This window comes from Polistes dominula, unplaced genomic scaffold, assembly GCF_049000335.1.
Source record: "Polistes dominula isolate Pdom_NZ unplaced genomic scaffold, Pdom_raw_medaka contig_482, whole genome shotgun sequence".
Classification (NCBI taxonomy): domain Eukaryota; kingdom Metazoa; phylum Arthropoda; class Insecta; order Hymenoptera; family Vespidae; genus Polistes; species Polistes dominula.
Genome location: NW_028301016.1, coordinates 667,574 through 687,220, shown reverse-complemented (window position 1 = coordinate 687,220; position 19,647 = coordinate 667,574). Strand labels below are relative to the sequence as shown.

The window sequence follows — 19,647 nt, the reverse complement described above, 5'->3', positions numbered from 1 at the left end:
TTTTACGTTTCAGGGTACTATACTACTACAAAGATAATACAATTTATTTCAATAAAAAGGGATGAAAGAAATATTTTGAATGAGAGCGTTCTATTGTGTTCTATGCTAGTACAAAAATAATACTCGTTATTAATAAATTAATTTTTACGATACGAAATTTTTTAAGTTATACATTTTTGGAAGAATAGTATAATTTCGTGGTAGTTTAACAAAATTTTTGCCTAAGCATACATTTAAAAAAATAACACAATTTTATACGCATCATAAACTCATTCGATAAATTTATTTTATATTTATTATTATAGAATTAACTACATTGGCTCATCTTGACATAATATTGGTCAATCAATCTAAATATATTGCATTCTCTTTTATTGGAAAAATAATGGCACTATTCAATTATGACATTATGAGAAATGTGTTTGAATATTTAAATGGAATCCAACTGAGTAACGCGTCTCAAGTTTGCAGGTATAATAAAAAAATAATAATAATTTAATATGTAGATATATAAGATGTCCCAAATTTAGGGAGGAAAAATTAAATTTAATTAGAAAAAGACAAAAAAATTTTTATACATAAGATTTAATGCTTTGTAAATTATGAATGACTTTCGTATATACCAAATGAACAAAGAAGATCGGTTCTCTTTTACAGATTTACGTAGATTGCATGCTTTATTATAACACCTTCAATTCTATTATTACGTCACTTTCATATCATTAATAGGTAATTAAAAACAATTAATATGGTGTAATATAAAAATGATTACAAATTTTTAAAAGACCTTCCGTAAGACAATATTATTGTGCTCGAATGCAAGCTTGATTATAATTAAAAATGAAATTAATAAAACGGTGTAGTTCGTGAAAATATTTCTTGAATTCGAATGATTGCATTTTTAATTCTTTGTACTATTCCTCGCGTGAAGTAATTTTTCTACCGTAAACTTCTTGTTTTTTTGAGAACTCACCATAAGAAAAAATCGAGAAATGTAAGGGTTGCGTCAAGGTTACGTATACGTAAATGAAATTCATTCACAAAGTCTATAAAAAAAAAGTGTTTCCTGATAAGCTATATAAAACTTTTTTTTTCTTTTTCTTTTTAAATGTATATTTAATTTTCGCAGCTTAGCTGCTAAGCTTTCTATATTTTATTGCAAAAAAAAATATTTATTGCATTATATTATAAGAGAAATAAAATTTAACGTAACTGATAAGAAATTTGGTCTCACAAGATATGTCCAATCTTTTCAAAAGCATTTTAAAATGCAAAGAAGAATCAACCAAGTTCTAGTTACCAAAATAATAATTGTATTTTGATTATAAATGTTTACGTAGGTAAAAATATTCTTGTAAGAGACTAATTTTCTATCTCATTTAAGTAAAATTATATTTCTCTAATAATAAAATATTTTTCTACAGTAAAATTAATATCAATTTGAAAGTTTAATTATTCTAAAGTAGATTTTTTATATAATAATTTTATTTTTTATATAAAAAAGATAATTTATAATAATTTTTTTATCACCAACAAATATTAATTATTTTAAATTCATAATTAAAATCAATATGAATACTCCCGTAACTGACTGCATACATATATGTATATTGCATAGGACTGTATATGTATTATATATATATATATATATATATATAATACAAAATACCCCACCCTATAATATATAATATATATACATTAGGGTGGGTCAAAAAAATCAATTATTTTTTTTTACAAGTGCCACGGAAAAATGGGTTGCTAGACACCTTAAAAGAATTCTCACCAAATATGAGCTCTTAATTTTAATAGGAAGATCCTCCGCATTTTTTTTTATTTTTTTCTCAGTCCAATAGAATAAAATTCATACCTCATCATTAATTGATTGTACAGAAAAATGTTTTGACAGAATTTTGTAGAAAATTTAATGCTCTACCAAAAAAAGGATCTTTTATATTTTTTCCGTAAACCTCACCATTTGGATGATATTGTAGATTTAAATTTGATGATTTTTAGACAAATTTCATTTTTGTGTTCAAAAGATATTCAGAGACAAAAATCAGTACACATGAAAGTTTGATGATGAATATCTTTTGAACGCTTAATTTAATCGCCAAAACATAAGACACCATTTTTATAGAGCAGTTAATTTCCTACAAAAATTTGCATTGTGCATTTTATAATAATCATTTATTGTCGAGTTATAAAATTCATAAACAAAAATGAAATTTGTCTAAAAATCATCAAATTTAAATCTTCAATATCATTCAAATGGTGAGGTTTACAGAAAAAATATAAAAGATCCTTTTTTTGTAGAGCATTAAATTTTCTACAAAATTCCGTCAAAACATTTTTCTGTACAATCAATTAATGATGAGGTATGAATTTTATCCTATTGGACTGAGAAAAAAATATAAAACTTCGATGCGGAGGATCTTCCTATTAAAATTAAGAGCTCATATTTGGTGAGAATTTTTTTAAGGTGTCTAGCAACCCATTTTTCCGTGGCACTTGTAAAAAAAAATAATTGATTTTTTTGACCCACTCTAATATATATATATGTATTTTGTAAAGGCATAGGTTGATAATTAATAACGCTTATCATATATCATAAGAGTAGTTACAGGATAATTAAATGTACTTACAGAATGAGAATTCTATAAACGTTAAAATGATTTTTTCCCATAATAGGATATGGAACTTTGTAGCTGCGGGTGTAAAAAGGCAAAGAGGTCCTTTTGTTTGTACAAGTAATAGAGAAGAAAGTAATCCTCCACCGCCATGGATAATAGTAAAAAGAGTAATAATAGATCATTGCACGGTTCATCCAATGTTAAATTTTTTTTTATTGCCACTGGATGTGAGATGAAAGTGGAAGATGGTAAGTTTTTACGCCACATATTAAATATTAAATATAAATATACATATAAATTACATATAAATATTAATATATACTATGTATATATATATAGTATACTACTTATACTATAATATATACTTATACTATTATATATACTATATATATGTATTTAATAAAATATCTTATTATTCAAAGTATTTTGATTGTTTTTTAAGAATGCCATTGTAAATATCTGCCAACTATGTGTTATACGGTATCATTGGAAACTTTTTTTCCGATTGAAAACGCGAATGTGATTAAAAGTATGTTTTTCCCTAAAGCATCAAACTTATATATGTCTACGATTTCTTTAAATGAGCATTCTCAGGAAAATGCAATATATTGTAAGGAGTTAAATTTCTTATTTGACATTAAGATAACCCAAGAACACTTACTGAGAAATTTATTTCATCCTATTTTGTCTTTGGACTCTCAACATTCAGTTTGTATGATATATTTTTGCGATCAAATCAGTATTAAATTAACAGAAGATGTATTTAGACTTCTGGAAAAATGGTAATATTTTAAATATTTTACGTTACTTTTTTCTTTAATTTTACTTTTTTCTCATTCATCAATCGTCATATGTATTTATAAAAATCTTTAGTTCGGTTATTTTTGTTTAGGTATCCAAACAAAAAAATTCTTGTGTGGGGTGGTATGTTACATCAGCTAACAATTTGTGATAACTATCCTCCTGTCCGTTCGTGTCAATTTCCCATGAATGCCATTTCTATTTTACTGGGTGGTAAGAATATGGAATCTTGGATTGTAACTTTAGGACCATACCATAAGAATGATAACAGAATTATATATAGATTTAGAATGTTCGCCAAGAGTGTAAAGTTGAAAAAACACTCAGTAGCTTTTATGTTTACTTCTGATACTCGAGGCGAGAAACACTATTACCAGGAAGAAGAAGCATTTCGAGCATATTTTCCGGGACTTGCATTAGTTAAACTTTGTGGTATGAGTGCAATTTCAGGAGAAAACATAAAGGGTTAGTAAAAATCTTCATAGAAGAAATAAGATATTTTCTTTTTATATACATATGTTAACAAAATTTATTTTTTCTTTTACAATCATTTCAGAAGCTTTTACCAAGATACTAGACAATAAAAAATTCCTAAAGGGTAAGGAATCATCCTTCTTGATAATCTCATATGATAATTAGTTAAATTAAATGTATAGATCTTATTGAAATCTACAAAGAGCATAATAGTACCAATTTAATAGTACCAATTACAAAAGGAAAATAAATTTATCTACGTATATGTATATATATATATATATATATATATATATATATATATATATATATATATAGAGGTAAATATGTAACAATATAAAGAAAGATATAAATAAAACATCATTCTTATTATTGTTATATCGAATCTAATTTATCCATGTAGTAATCGTTTGTATAAATAGCAAAAAAATCATTTTCTTTCATATCACGAAATGATTTGAAAAGAACATGAAAATTATTATAATAAGGTTTTTAGTAATTTTTTATATTTTTATTATCACTGTGTGTTATTATTATTATTATTTGAATTTTCTAAAATTCCAACCAATTATTTTACAAATAAACCTTTTTATATTTTTCGATTTAAACGAATATTAAACTAAACTCAGCAAGTATTATTTTTCTCATATAAATAAAAAAAAACATTATAATAATATCCTCGTGTGCGCGAATACATTATCTTGTATGATGTTATACACACGAGGAATATTGGATGTAAAATTTTGTTTAATTATAAATGTATTATTATTAATTGTACTTTAACTGGTATTTATTGTATTATTTGTATCATTATTTCTTTCTTTATATTGGATATACGTGATATGATGTCAAAAACTTCAACAAATCTAAACAAAAATGCAATAGAGAATGTAAAATGTAATACATGTTCAATGTAAAAATAGCTGGCCTTTTATTAATTTCATTTATTCATTGTATACGTAAATTTATTGTTTTTACACAAAATCAAGATAAATAATAATTTCATATAAATAAAAAAGTTTATTTGTATAAAATAGTTATTTTAACTTAACATTTTAGAAGGCTTTTTCTTTGTAATCGACACTTACCCAAGCAACAAGTGTTTTTAATTCTTAGAACTTGGAACTCATTTGATCAAATTTTTCCCAATCAACAATCATATACAATTAATAGAACACAATTCAATATTGTAGATTATAACGTTAGAAGTAATATGACCTATATTTGATGATTATAAACACACACACACACACAATATATGGAATATAAAAAAACCTTATAATTTATATAAAAGAAAATATGGTAAGTGGTTTGAAAAGTAATTTTGTTTTTATATTTTTTTTCAATGGAAAATAAAAAATGATCTATTAATATTTAAAATGCAATGAATTTAAATGAACCCCCAACCGGTTAAATTTGATAAATTCAACTTTTCGGTTATTTCTAACTTTGTTATGCGATTATTACTCACTAGTGTTATTTCTTTCAATTGGAGGATTTAAACGTGGTGCATGTTTCATATCAAAATTATTAGAAGGAAATTTCAAAAAGTAATTTTTACACTAAAGTTTATATTCTCTATAAATAGCAAATAATTTTGTTCTCATGTGCATTAGAACAAAAGCAAAATATGACAAAAATCACTTTGATTTTTCATTTTTAGTAAGATGGCAAGAGAAACTTCTTGATAGATCAAAATACAAGATGGTTTTAAATCACATTTAAAATATCTGTTGTGAGAATTTAAAATGATTTTAAATTTTTGAGTAAGGTTAAATATTACCGAACAATATTATTCAAATTTTTGTGCAAAAATTTTAATAATTATTTAACGACACAGCTCTACATGAACATAGATTCCTAGAAAATAATCAGATGAGCAAAGAATTAAATGTTTCGTTGTCTATGCAATGCACATAACTTTTTGAATAATAAAAATAAATGAGATAAATTTTAAAAGTATGATTTATTATTAATCGAAAATCATTATACCGCTCTTTAGATTCACATAATAATTTATAAGAAAGTTATTTGAGTAACGTTTTGTAACTGAAAGGATTTTAAGGCCGGCGATACATGTAAACGCCTAAATTTTGACCGTTTTTCAGAGACCTATTTAAAATGGAAGGAATAAATGAATTGTTTTAAAACTCAGCGTGTTTATTCATTACATATTAAAATATAAGAATCTGATTTTTTTTTAATTTTTTTTTCAAAATGGCCGCCGTAGTAACCAATCTCCTGAGGCCCTCGCGGCAAAAGGCATCAATCGGCGTGATTTTTAGCTTTAGTTACAGCAATTTGAAATAAAAAAAAAGGATCGGAGCGTTTTCATAAAACATGCATCTTCTAGTTAAACAAAGAAAAAAACAAAAAAGTTAAAAAATCGTAAATTGGCACGACTCAGACAAAAAAGTCTGATTTTTGACCCTTTTTTTAAACGGTTTTTGGGTCAAAAATGGCAATTTTTGAAAATTTTTGTGGCATTTTTGAAGTTCAATTAGAAGCTAATACTATAAAGAAAATGTGTGCTTAATTTCATAAGAATCGGTTGAAAACTTTTTGAGTTATCTTGCACGCCAGTTTGAAAAAAGTCGTTTTGAGAAAAACGCGTTTAAAGCTTAGCGTTCGCGTCTAGCGCCGAGTTGAGGCGAAGCACTTAAAGACATTTTTAATCGATAAATAATGCGAATTTCATTCTAAAAATTTACAGGCATATTTTTGAGATTTTAAACTAACTATTTATGGAAAAAAAATTCGATTTTGTTTTTTTTTACATGTATCGCCGGCCTTAAGATAACACAGTACCCAACAAAATTTAAATAAATAAACTACATAGACATAGTTTTTCATTCCATTTACTTAGATCTTCTACTGTGATTTGCTTAAAGTGTATAATCATTGATTATATGAATCAAATTCGTTCGAGATTTTTGTATGAAACATTTAATCGCATTGATCAGTGGATTGTTGACATACTAGATCGATATTCTAAATTAATTTACTTGGACGAATTTGCGAACCAATTGTCTTCTAATATTTGTGCTTATATGTTGCTAAGCTTCGTGTGACATATGTCGTTCGTGATGAAGATAATAGTCTTCGATCTAGTCTTTATAACTTATATCTCTATCTGCTTTATTACTTGTTTTTGATACCAGGATAACGTTTTGAATTTAACTAACACGTTTCTTATGATTGTTTGGCAGATTTTATAACCGTCTTCTTTTGTAAGTATAAATTTTAAAAATAAAATATATATTAGGTGTATTAATAAATCTTAAAATGTTTCTTCTGTAATTTGAAATTCAAGTATTTTCTCACACAGCACCAATCAATCTATTTGGCATATTACTTGAATTCACCAGTAATTACTATTTCAAATTATCTTTGCTTATTTAAATAAACTAGTACGTCAATTTACGAGTTAAATAAAGCTGGTTGATCAATATAATAACTGGCCTCTATATGAAATATAGTTGTCTGATGAAAGATTGCTTTTGAGGGGTTAAAAAAACAAGAGAAGATGTTCGTTTTCTCAACCTATATTTATTTTTGAATATTCTTGAAATCGAAAGTCTCTAAGATTTTATGAAATATGCTTTATTGATATCCATATGATTCTTAATTCACATTGGACGATTTTAGATTTTTCATAAAATTTTTCTTTATGGTTTATAATAGTGTTAAAAGTATAAATTAGCTGAACGACGAACCTTTTTTTTTTTGACTTTTAATTGTCATGCGGGTAGTTTTTGTTTGTTTTAAATGTACAGTAAATTAGATGAGTAATTTTATTTTTACCAAATAATTTTTTAGTCAAATTATTTAGATAAACTAAGGTTTAATAAATTTTGAGATAAATAAATTCTATAGTTAATTGATACCAAATATTTTAATAAATCGTCGGTATTTTGCTTTCTTTCGATCATATTTTATATTACACTATTGATTCTTGTATAAGGTTTGTATGTATTATATTACAGTTTATGTTTTCATTGTATTTGTAGTTGTTTATATTTCTCATTACATTTGAATCGTATAGCAAAATATTTGTTATTATTAAAATCAATTTTAACGTTTTCAGGGTATTATAGCACAAAGAAAAGCAATTCATTTCAATAAAAAGAAATAAAAAATTAATGCATGACATATTTCAAAAAGAAAATTCATTGCTCCAATATTTATCAATCAATGTGTTTTTGAAATTAATTTTTTGTGAGACATCGCCAATTGTAATTGCATGAAGATTTAACAAGATCTCTTTAGCGTAAGTATAAATTTTGAAAATAATAACACGAATGTTACACGCTTTATGTTTAGAAAATTTATTTTGCAGACTATCAACGGTAAAAATGTTAAACTACGACACCTTACGTTATATTTTTAATTATTTAAATATATATGATCTGTATAATGCGAGTTTGGTTTGCAGGTATATTAAAAAAAAAAAAAAAAAACATTTATAACATATCAAATGTATTTGGTAACTAAATATGTTCTAAATTAATAGCACATATTGAATATTTTTGGAGAGATCATACGTTAAGTATATTGAACTGTCCGGAAAATAATTTCATTTTTTGCACAGAGATTTTTGGAAATTTTAATTAGAAAAATTTGACATGTTTAAGTTGAAAAAAATGACAGCATAATGACAGGCACTGGTTAATAGTAATCGTCTTATAACATCATGAAAAATAACCAAGTTGGATTTATCAAATTAGACAATTTACTATCATTTAAAACGTCTTGGATTTTAGATATTAAAAAATAATCTTTTTTATTTTCTATTTTGAAAACGCTATTATTTTCCGAATAATTTAATATATTTATTGTAAGAATTGTATATGTGTATTGAAATATTTGATCATATTTATAGTACTTGGTGGAAAGCAGCGAACGATGAAATGAAAATGAGAGGCCCTGTATGTATTAGATCAGAAAAAAAAGATGAAATTCCCGAAGAGAGTTGGGAAATGGTAAAGATACGTTTAAATAAGTCTATGTATGTTCAACCATCTTTTATTATATACGCAACTTATTACTCTAATGAAGAAAGCTCCGCATCATGTGGTAAATTTGATGTTACATTCATGTTGATTCATAAAAGATATTTTGTTATTAAAGATATTTTAATTTTTGCAAGGTTGTCACTGCCGTACTCTGCAATTTCCCAGTTACGCAATATCATTGAATACTTTTAATACAATAATACATGAGAACGAAATATTGGGCATGTATTTTCCAGCGGCATGTAGCGTAAATTCCTCTTTCTTTACATTTGTCTCACAATCTCAGGGTATATATTGTGAGGAAATAAATTGCTTGTTATCGAGTTTTTTCTCTAACTCTAATGAACTGAAAAGTTCATTTGAACAGTTTTTCGATGACGATACTTCTGCGACAAGTTGTATTATTTTATTCTGCGAACGTATTTGTTTTTCTTTGGTAATAAATCTAATAAGATCGTTAAATTCCTGGTAATATATTATATATTTATTAGAGTCTTTTATTCTTAGTAAATTTATATTTGTAAATACTTAAAATTCTTCTTTTTTTTTTTTTTAATAGGTTTCCAAACAGTAAGGCTTCTATTTTTGGTGGATTGGTAGATAATATAAGTGTCTGTGCTAATTGGGAAAGTAAAAATTTATGTAGGAGTTCTCCGTGTATCTCATCTTTTGTCCTAAAGGGTGAAACTTTGCAAACCTGGAATACATCATGGAGTATAGAAGTAAATAATCTTGCAAAGTTAGAAGAGAAATTGAAAGTTCTTAAAGAGAACGTTAAGTTAAAGAGATTCTCGATAGGTCTCATGTTTATTTCTTTGATGCGTGGTAGTTATTTTGGTCGTATAGAACCAGTTATATTTAAAAAATATTTTCCAAATATGCCTTTAATGGCAATAAGAGGCGAGGAATCATTCGGAGGAGTTAATTTTGCAGGTTAGTCACAATATTCGTAGAAATAGCTAAGTTATTTTATTCATATATGTCAGAAACAATTTATTTGAATGATTACAGAAACGATGATGAAAATATCAATAAATCCTTGTTATGAGAGTAATGCCACAACAACTGTCATGATACTCACGTATGATTAGTTATTTTATGGACTGTTTAATTTGTTTTTAATTTATAAGTTTTTCAGAAGTAAATTATATTATAGTGAAGAAAAGTAATTGTTATTTTATAATATGGAGTGATTTTTAGAACTTGAACAACATACTGATCTTTATTAAATAAAAATAGAAAAAAATGATAAAGGAAAACATCTTATGGCATAATACCCCCTAACTTTCTGTTAATTTACGTTATAATATATGTTAATTTATGTATCTGTGGATGTACCGATGCATCTGTCAGATGCAATTATACTTTATTCTTTAACTCATTGCCTGTTAACAACGAAATATCTCGTAGTATGTGCTGCAATTTCAGATTAATTATAAATGGTAATTTGCGTTAAGAATTATTAAAAAGGTGTAATAAAATATTTAAATGATGTAAAAAACATTAATTATGAATTATTTTAAATACCATTACTGAAAAACTGTGGTGCGACGGTTAAATCATTTTAGGTAAATAAATTCGTAAACAGTGTTTCTCTCTTTATTGTGAAAATGTTGCTTTACAATCTAGTTATTTAGAACACAATGATTTATTCATGGTGTACGGTATTTAGTTATATTTCGAAGGATCGGATTCGTTAAAGCGTTTCATATTAGAAACACATAGTTCTGATTCGATCTGCGAATTCTCCGTGAACTATTTACCTTAATCTTCAACGTCAACTTACATATGTAGATAAATTTTCGAACTAATCATCCTATAGTATTTAGGTTTATATACTAATGATATTAGTCTTAGAACATAGCTTCATAACTTCTGACTTTACCTATATAACAACACACTTTCTAAATTGTGTTATGGTAATTTGAACTTAAAAAAAATTTTTTAACGTTATATAGTAGCTTATAACATTTCATTTTGGTAAGTATTATTCTTGAAATATATTCATAATTATACGACAACCTTTCGAAAAATATCTATTGTGGTTTACGATAATGTCAAAAAATGAAAAATATACGTGAAAAGAATGGTCATTTCTTATTCTACCTTTGTTAAAAGATCTTATTATTCATGGCATAAATTTTTGTTCGTATCAGATTTACTTTTCATTTTTAAATTTTTAATGCATTAGATTATCTATTTCATTTGTTATTCGAATGTAAAAGTTAAGATTATACATAAGAATATTTGATTATACATGCTCATTTCCAATTTGAAAATTGTTCTTACATCGTGGCATATGTCAACTAAAAATTTTCGATTTAACAATCAAGATAAAAATAATAGTTTTTCAATAGTGTCTCGCAATTAACAAGAAATATAGTTAACATGTATTGCACTGTTTTTTTTTATAATAATAAATTATACGCCAGTATAATTTGTATAAAATATTAGTATTAAAAATATAGTTTTATATAGAATATTAACACTTCTTTTTGTTTACCTTTTTTTTCATAAAATATAACATAAATAAATAAGAAGAGAGATAAGAATTTAACTTTATATTCACGAAAATGGAATGCTATTTTACGTTTTCAGGATACGTCAACGCAAGGAAGAAATTTTTATAGGTAAAAAAAAAGGACAGATGAAAAGCATTTTGTACATTAAAGCTGTATTTTGTGATAGAGTATTAAACAAGCACATCATAATAGGATTCTTCGAACAGTGTGTATTCGAAAATTTCATTTTGGAAAGATTACCTACCGTGACTAAATGAACAAATTATAACCGCTTTTTCATAATTGTGCAAAAATAACGTATAAGTAATTGAATATAAGTAATTTGACTTGTTTCGATTAGTTCATTGAACATTATTTTATTCTATAAGGCTATATATATATATATATATACTTGAAAAAATGACTAAATATATTCCCTACATTGTTATACGAAGTATTTTTAAATATTTAAATGGAATAGATTTATTTACTGTTTCTCAGGTTTGCAGGTAAAATTAAATTGAACATTTATGATAATATATATTCATTTTTGCATTACCATATTATTTATATTAATTTTATAAATTTTTATAAAAGTTTCAATATTACGGTTTATGTAATTGATAATTTTTATGTAATATTGGGTAAAAATAATTATTTATATATACGATAATTTAACTATGATAAATCTTTTTATATAGTAGAAATAGTATTGAATTTACAATTTTTTTTCATAATATTAGACAATGGAAGGATGCCGCATTCGATGAAAAAAAATATAGAGGTCCCATGTCTTATAGATATTCACAGCATAATAAAAAGAATTTATGCGATTTTGAATGTAAAAAAATTGAAATTATTAAATTAAGCCCAATTAAAAGCTTTTTATCTATTTTTATGTGTAACAAAATAGGTGATTGCAATGTTGATTTAAGTAAGTTACATTATATGTATATATAATATATTCCATATATATCCAATATATTAATATATTCCAATATATATATATAATTGTTCATAAAATGTAATTATTGGAATTTTTTTTTGATTTTTCAAGACTGCCATTGTGAATATTTAAACCCCAACTTTTACTCAATATCGTTGAGTAATTATTGTTTAAAAAGTATCAATAGTTTCATTGATTGTATGCTTTTTCCTGATTTACCTTGGATAAATTATATAACATATACCTTTACTCAGCAATCCAGTAGTGATTATTTATATTGCCCAGAACTTGACCATAGTTATCATTCTATATTACCTTTTCTTGGTGGTGATGAAAAATTATTGCCTTTTTTCATTTTCGATAGTCCTGGGACAAGTATTATTATTTATTTTTTCAGAACTAAAACATTATAGTAAAGCAATAACATTTTTGGATTCGTTCATATCATGGTAATATATTAATCTTTTCCTGTTAATTTTCATATATATATTTAATTTCTATTGAAATCCTAAGTTTTCTGTTTAATTATCTCTTATCAGGTTTCCAGAAACTAAAACTTCTGTTTGGGGTGGAATAATTGATTCAATTACTTTGTGTAGTAATAAATCAAATATGTGCCAAGCTAATGTGAAATTTTTATTTATGTTTATAAGTAGTGTTAATATGCAAACCTGGATAGTAATATTGGGAAATAATTGTGATACTCAGGAAAAGATCAAAGAGAAACTTCAAAATTTTAAAAATAATATACAGTTGAAAAAACATTCGATTGGTTTCATGTTTACTCCTATTTGCCGTCGTGAAAGATTCTTTGATTTAGAAACAGAAGTATTTAACACAATTTTTTCAAACATGCCTCTTTTTCATATTTCCGGTTATGCAGCGTTTGGAACAAAAAATTTAGAAGGTTCGTATAATGTATATAGAAAAAAATATATAATATCACAATAATGCATTAAATTATTAATTTTTTTCTACTGAATAATTTGAAATATGAATCATAATATCATAATAATGCATCAAATTATTAATTTTTTTCCTCTGAATAATTTGAAATATGAATCATAAATAAACTTTGTTTCATTTTTACTATGAATTATTGCAACAAGATTTTACAATGTTGCTTTTAAATGTCACCATTGATGTAATAAACTAGAAGGGAAGGGCAAGGGGTTAAGATATGTATTAACATATTTCAAAGAAATGTATTATTAAATATACATATGAAAAGGTTAATAACAATTTTTTTCCAGAATTATCGAGAACTAACACCATCAGCTCATTTAACAAAACTGACACTAGATCGGACCAATTGTATAATACAAAACAGACAACACTTATGATAATCACGTATCAATAAGTGTTCAATAAATTGTATAACTTATATCGATCTTTATATAAAGTAATTTATTAATAAAATGTATGAATGATGAAAAACATCTTTCTACTTCATACAATGAATGTCCTTCCTTAAAATCGTACAACATGACGTTTAATAGATTATTATTTAAAAATTATTAATATTGTATTTTGAAAAATTAAAAAATAAAAATGTAGAAATTATATCGTAGATTCTTTCATGTATATTCAAAATGCGCGCGTCAATTCTTCCAGAATTTTCCGAAGCGTTTATCGTTCCACACCCCCACTTTTAGTGAATCGTTTTAGTGTACCCTTTGCTCGGCCAGCTTCAAAAATCGTTCGTCCTATTCTCTTGCTGGACGACCTGGAAGACGCATCTTTGGAAAGGACCAACGGATCATCCATTGTTCCATCACAAAGATCCTTTCTAACTGCTAGCAAGATGAAGAATTTTAACGAGCGAATAAGTATAACTGTATTCAATTGTAAGCATATTATATTACCATAACATATTTTTAAAATAATTACAACATATTAAAGTGCGACGATATTTATAACAAATACACGTGGACTACCACTCTAGTTTAACAGGTGAATTCTAACTCATCATTATTATTAATAATATTAATAATTCACCCCGGTACGAAATAATCAACTACGAGTGACAACCAAGCTTCTCGTCATTTTCACACTATACAATTATAATTTTCAGCTTTATTTATAACAAGTGAATTAAACGGATACGATAATAATAATATACAGAAAACATCTGTATCTTAATATCTTACAAGTGTTGGTGTAATTGTAAAAACAGAAGGAATAATCATTATTTTCATGTCGAACAATTGGACTGTTATTTAAATATTTCTTCAGTATCAGAATCAATTTAATATCCATCGAAGTAAGAATAATATATAAAGTACATTAGATTTATAAATTACATATATATTAATATATTTAAAATATTAAAATAATTCTCTTAATTTGATATTTTATCGGATGAAAATTTTAAACTCAACGTCATCACTGATCGGTAATGTTAAAAGGAGTGCACTTTAGTTTGAAGAATCTAAAATATAAGTAGAATATATTAAAGTGTTCGATAAATTATAGATTATTGATAATTAATCGAAGTAAATGTACATATATTGTAATTTAAAAGTACAGAATATAAGATCAGTGTTCTCCGTCCTCTTCGAAATCCAACATAAGACTAACTTTTTTCTTTGTTAAGGTAGGTCAAGTTTTTTTCGTTGATTATTGTTCATATGATTTTTCGTAAGGTTTATAACGGAAATAATATTTGTATTAAATAAATTTGACGATTATATTTTTCTTATTTTAATTCAAATTCATTAAGGCTTTCTCTCGGCGCATGGTCTTTGGTTATATTATGGAAGATTGAATTTGTATAACAATTTTATATACAGAACGGCAAGTCGCAATCCAATTGCGTGGATTTTCCGCGTATTTCATGAATATGTTCTTCATAAATTTATATTTCAACTGATATTCGAATTAATATTACTCAACTTATAATATTACGATTGAAATTCTAGTTAGTTTTGTATGATACAATACTATTTCGAGGATAAACCAGTTTTTGTTCTAATTTGGATAACATCTATCTGTGCTTGTGTTATTATAATTTGGCCTTTGATCCTTAATAGTTTGACGATATCAATTAAAAGAAAATAGTTTAATTTTACCATAAGCCAGCAGTTAGTGTTGTACGGAAGTAAGAAATATCAAAATGATGTTAACAAAACATGTTTATTAATCAATAAATGTTTGCATGTATATGTTCGAAGTATTTCTTTGTTATATCGATACTTTCTTATGACTTGTTCTTCCCATTATAATTCCTATTTCTTTTCCGTGTTTATTTATTTTATTTTTACATATATTTTCTAATTAGTAATCTTTTTATTGCTTAAGATTGTTTAAAAAACAACTAACTAATGTTCAAATTGAAACATTTTCTTACCTTAAACGTTTATATAGAGTATTTTTAAATAAGTACAAAAATTCATTTAATCATATGTACGATATCAAATTGTTTTCGAATTGTAGTTGTTTAAAAATAATATAATTAAATACAAAGCAGTACGATAAAATCTTATGAAACAGCATTCGAAAGAATTAAATTTTGTTTTTTTTTCATTTCCAGAGTAATTGACAACGGAAAGAAGCAATTTATACTGATATAAAGAAAAAGAAAGTATTTTTATCCTTAAAGGTATATTCTGTTGTACGATACTAATGAAACCTCATTATTATATAAATCTTCAAGTAGTGTACTATAGAAATAAACTTTTTAAATATTATTTTAAAAATGGAAAGTAACCTTGAGAAATCTTTGCCTTTTGTTTTTAAATATTTAAGTTATGATGAACTTGAAATTGTAACTGAAGTAAGCAGGTATAATTATATTAATCATTTATAATATATATTTATATTTCTCACCTAAATCAGATCAATTAAAAATCTTTGTTTATTATTGTAAAAAAAAACTTCAAAGATAAATAGTTGCACTGTTTGTAGGAGGGAATTGTAATGTTTTAAGGAATTGTTTCTAAGATCACTTCTTTACAAAATTTCGAGATTATTGATGGTTTTTCTTTTTTTTTTTTTTTTTAAATAAAACTCTATATTTTTTTCTAATATTTTTGTAAAAAATAAGAAAACAAAGTTAATAAGATTAACGACCATATATCGATTTGATCATTTACTCTCAAGAAAATGCCCATACAGAATAAATAAAAAGATTCCAATTACGCATTGAAGTAACATACAGTCACCATTTTTCTAGCACCTATATAATTTAATTAATTTAATTTTTGGAAAAATAGTTATGTTTTTGGATAGGAGAATGTGATCTACTGTGTTATATTTATCGATAATTAATGTGGTTAAATTTTTTGTATTGTGTTTTATAAAAATATAACAAAAATATATACAGTCATACCGTTAAATAAAAAATTAATAATCATGAAATTTCTTTAAAAAAAATTACCTAGAGAACAAATTCTTTCAACCCTACAAATAGTGCAAATTTTTTCTTTGAAGTTCTTATTAAACAATAATGAACGAAAAAGATTATTTCATGATTTTATTTAATTAACATAAAGGGTGGTACACCTATTATTGACACCTACATATCTCCATTATTTGGTATAATATAGAAAAATATTATATAAAAAACTTACACGCGGCATGAAGTAGTTAATAAGGTGATGTTAATGTGTTTTGCGTGGATAGATGCTTGCAAAAAATATGAATCCATGTGTTTGTTTTTTTTAAAAGCGTGATAATGGAGTTTGAGCCGAGTACAACGACGTATGATTCAAGGTCACACAAAGTTATCCAAGGCAGCATTGCATCAATGAAAATAGCTATAATTTCAAACCTTCACCGTAAATTAATAAAAATATTAAAAATAATATTTAAAATACTTGTCATTTATCTTGTAAATATTGACTTTAGATCACATTGTACGACCTTGAGTCATACGTCATTCGTACTTCGCTCATGCCCCACATTATATATCACTCTATAGAAAAAAAAACATATGGATTTATATAAAACAAATTTAGGTTATCTTGAGAATTTGTGCACGTCTCTGTTCACGCAAAAAATAATTAAAACCAACTTATGAAATTCTTCATGCCGCATAAGTTTTGTATATAAAATTTTTCTATATTGTTAAAAATAATGGAAATATTTAGGTGGTAATTATAGGTTGACCACATTTTATATGTATTGGGTGTAGAAATAATTTGGTTATTTTTTAAAAAGAAATTTAGTATTTATTCAATGAATCAGATAAATTTCTACATTTATATATGTATCTTTTATAAAATGCAAATAATTAATTCAACAAATTAATTTACATTATAATATTTATAGAAACATTGAATTTTGTTGTTATAATTGTAGAGCTTGGATGAGAGTTGTTAAAAGTGAAAAAAGATTAAGAACTGCTTTATGTTTTACAAAATCCAGATCAAAAACTTATAATCGTGAAACTTGGATAATTGAAAAAGAAATATTATACGAAATTACAAAGGAAGATCATGTTTACAGATTTTTTTCACAAACGATAAAGACGATGAGAATTTTAAAGATAGTAAGGCTTATATATTAATTTGTAGAGCATTAGTATTTAAGTCAGTTCTTTTTTTTTAGAATGCCATTGCTCATATTTACCACGTACCAGTTACTCAGTTAATTTGGAAGGTCATGCTATGACGGATCAGCCAAGGGATAATGTCCTTCTCGGTCTTTATTTTCCTAGATCATATAAGACAAAAATAAGGACTTATACTGTTATTAAAGAAGACAATGTTTATAAAAATTTGTACATCACTGAAATACGTCTTCAATTAATCCGTGAATTAGCATTTCAGACAGGACTAAAATTAAGATTGAGAAAGTTTATGTTAGACAATGCTGATATAAGTTGTATGATTGTTTTGTTTACAAAAGACTATCTATATGAAACCAAAGAGTTTTTAGATAATTGTACTGTGTGGTAATGTATTTAATATTTAACATTCTTTCTCTTTGCATTCTATTTTGTTACAAGAGATATTTTGATTTTTTCCATTATCGTAGGTTTCCAAGAACCAAAATTAAAGTATGGGGTGGTATGACAGATACATTATCAATTTGCCAATCGGTCTCTCGATTTGAGAAAGGATCTTGTAGAATCACTCCGGTCTACACAATAATTTTTATTAAAAAATTTAATATGGCTTGCTACGTAGAGCATTTTGAAAAAGAATGCAATACAGAAGAAAAATTTATAGAAAAATTAAGTAACTTTAAAGAAAGTGTAATTCTAAAATCATATTCGATTGCTCTTATGTTCATTTCATCTAACAATGTTGACAGATTCTATGAGTTACAAACATCGAAATTCAAGGAATTATTTCCCAATGTGATTTTATATCCAATTTACGGCGAAGCACCATTAGTAGGTGGTATTTTAGAAGGTTAGTCGAATGTTCATAGAAAATAACAATACTTTATTTCTCATAATTAATAAGATAAAATTTTTAAATTATTATTTTAGTTATAATGGAAAATTTACCAGTGTCTAATTATCATCATATATTTTATTACACTTCTATCATATTAATGACATATGATTAATTTTATGAAATCTATCTTCTACATATATGAATAAATATTTAATAAAAGTTTATATTTTAATACTTATACATTGATATGTGCAAATGTTTATTATTATATTTAAAATATTGTTATATAAATATTGATTTGTTTTATTACCTATGTTTCTACAATATTTATTTATTATATATCTTTAAGGTTATAAATGTTACAATATTTTTAATTTTTTCTTTATTTTGTATTTCTTAATGATAACGATTCAAAAAAGTATATGGTAAAATTATTATATATATATATTCACCAGCTAGTTTTTAAAACGACCAAATATTTGGAAAAATGTGTACTTAAACTGTGTCATTAAACAAAAGTGTACGAAACGTATACTAATCAAACACAATCTATATATATCTGTATAAGAGAGAGAATCTAATTTAATAGCTGTATTACTTTCTTATAAGATTATTATATTATTACCTAAATTTACTTAAATAGAAAATTTAGATTAATATTTGTTAAACTTTTCAGCATACATGCTGAAAAGTTGTTGTTGTACACAATAAATTTTTGTGTATAATATAATATAATAAATCATTGTACACAATAAATAACACCGGTTAAAATACAAGTTTCATGATATTTATATATAATTAAATACCTTATAAAATTGATATTTTTGGTAAAATTTATAACATATATATGCATGAACTTAAGTATTTTATATTATTTCAACTTAAATACATAGATTTGCATCATGAAATTAAGTGCCATATTATTATTTGTTT

The 19,647-nt window shown here is 25.0% G+C and overlaps 6 protein-coding genes across 9 annotated transcripts in view; 5 read left to right on the top strand and 1 right to left on the bottom strand.

Annotated features, from left to right (window-relative positions):
- Positions 1 to 19,647, bottom strand: part of LOC107064422 (dipeptidase 1) — a 363,750-nt gene that overhangs the window by 12,408 nt on the left and 331,695 nt on the right. The window lies entirely within an intron of this gene.
- Positions 46 to 4,175, top strand: LOC149032008 (uncharacterized). The gene is made up of 5 exons (XM_089174155.1): positions 46 to 471; positions 2,689 to 2,878; positions 3,073 to 3,412; positions 3,523 to 3,896; positions 3,988 to 4,175. Exons 2-5 carry the CDS (start codon positions 2,779 to 2,781, stop codon positions 4,068 to 4,070), a joined length of 897 nt encoding a protein of 298 aa, XP_089030281.1. The 5' UTR covers positions 46 to 471; positions 2,689 to 2,778; the 3' UTR covers positions 4,071 to 4,175.
- Positions 5,237 to 10,647, top strand: LOC149032007 (uncharacterized). 2 transcript variants are annotated; one of them, XM_089174153.1, is made up of 6 exons: positions 5,237 to 7,135; positions 7,993 to 8,340; positions 8,788 to 8,981; positions 9,055 to 9,388; positions 9,480 to 9,853; positions 9,932 to 10,647. In XM_089174153.1, the coding sequence occupies exons 2-6, from the start codon at positions 8,207 to 8,209 to the stop codon at positions 10,009 to 10,011; spliced, it is 1,116 nt and encodes a 371-aa protein (XP_089030279.1). In that variant the 5' UTR covers positions 5,237 to 7,135; positions 7,993 to 8,206; the 3' UTR covers positions 10,012 to 10,647. The 2 variants fall into 2 exon arrangements, with proteins under 2 accessions (XP_089030279.1, XP_089030280.1); XM_089174154.1 differs by having other exon boundaries at positions 5,239 to 8,175; positions 8,245 to 8,340.
- On the top strand, positions 10,771 to 12,780 carry LOC149032006 (uncharacterized). The gene is made up of 4 exons (XM_089174133.1): positions 10,771 to 10,900; positions 11,519 to 11,930; positions 12,165 to 12,355; positions 12,479 to 12,780. The coding sequence occupies exons 2-4, from the start codon at positions 11,842 to 11,844 to the stop codon at positions 12,778 to 12,780; spliced, it is 582 nt and encodes a 193-aa protein (XP_089030259.1). The 5' UTR covers positions 10,771 to 10,900; positions 11,519 to 11,841.
- LOC149032005 (uncharacterized) lies at positions 12,941 to 13,843 on the top strand. The gene is made up of 2 exons (XM_089174181.1): positions 12,941 to 13,274; positions 13,621 to 13,843. The coding sequence occupies exons 1-2, from the start codon at positions 12,980 to 12,982 to the stop codon at positions 13,725 to 13,727; spliced, it is 402 nt and encodes a 133-aa protein (XP_089030307.1). The 5' UTR covers positions 12,941 to 12,979; the 3' UTR covers positions 13,728 to 13,843.
- On the top strand, positions 16,060 to 18,738 carry LOC149032004 (uncharacterized). 2 transcript variants are annotated; one of them, XM_089174178.1, is made up of 4 exons: positions 16,060 to 16,150; positions 17,669 to 17,858; positions 17,918 to 18,263; positions 18,347 to 18,738. In XM_089174178.1, the coding sequence occupies exons 3-4, from the start codon at positions 17,977 to 17,979 to the stop codon at positions 18,729 to 18,731; spliced, it is 672 nt and encodes a 223-aa protein (XP_089030304.1). In that variant the 5' UTR covers positions 16,060 to 16,150; positions 17,669 to 17,858; positions 17,918 to 17,976; the 3' UTR covers positions 18,732 to 18,738. The 2 variants fall into 2 exon arrangements, with proteins under 2 accessions (XP_089030304.1, XP_089030303.1); XM_089174177.1 differs by having other exon boundaries at positions 17,669 to 18,263.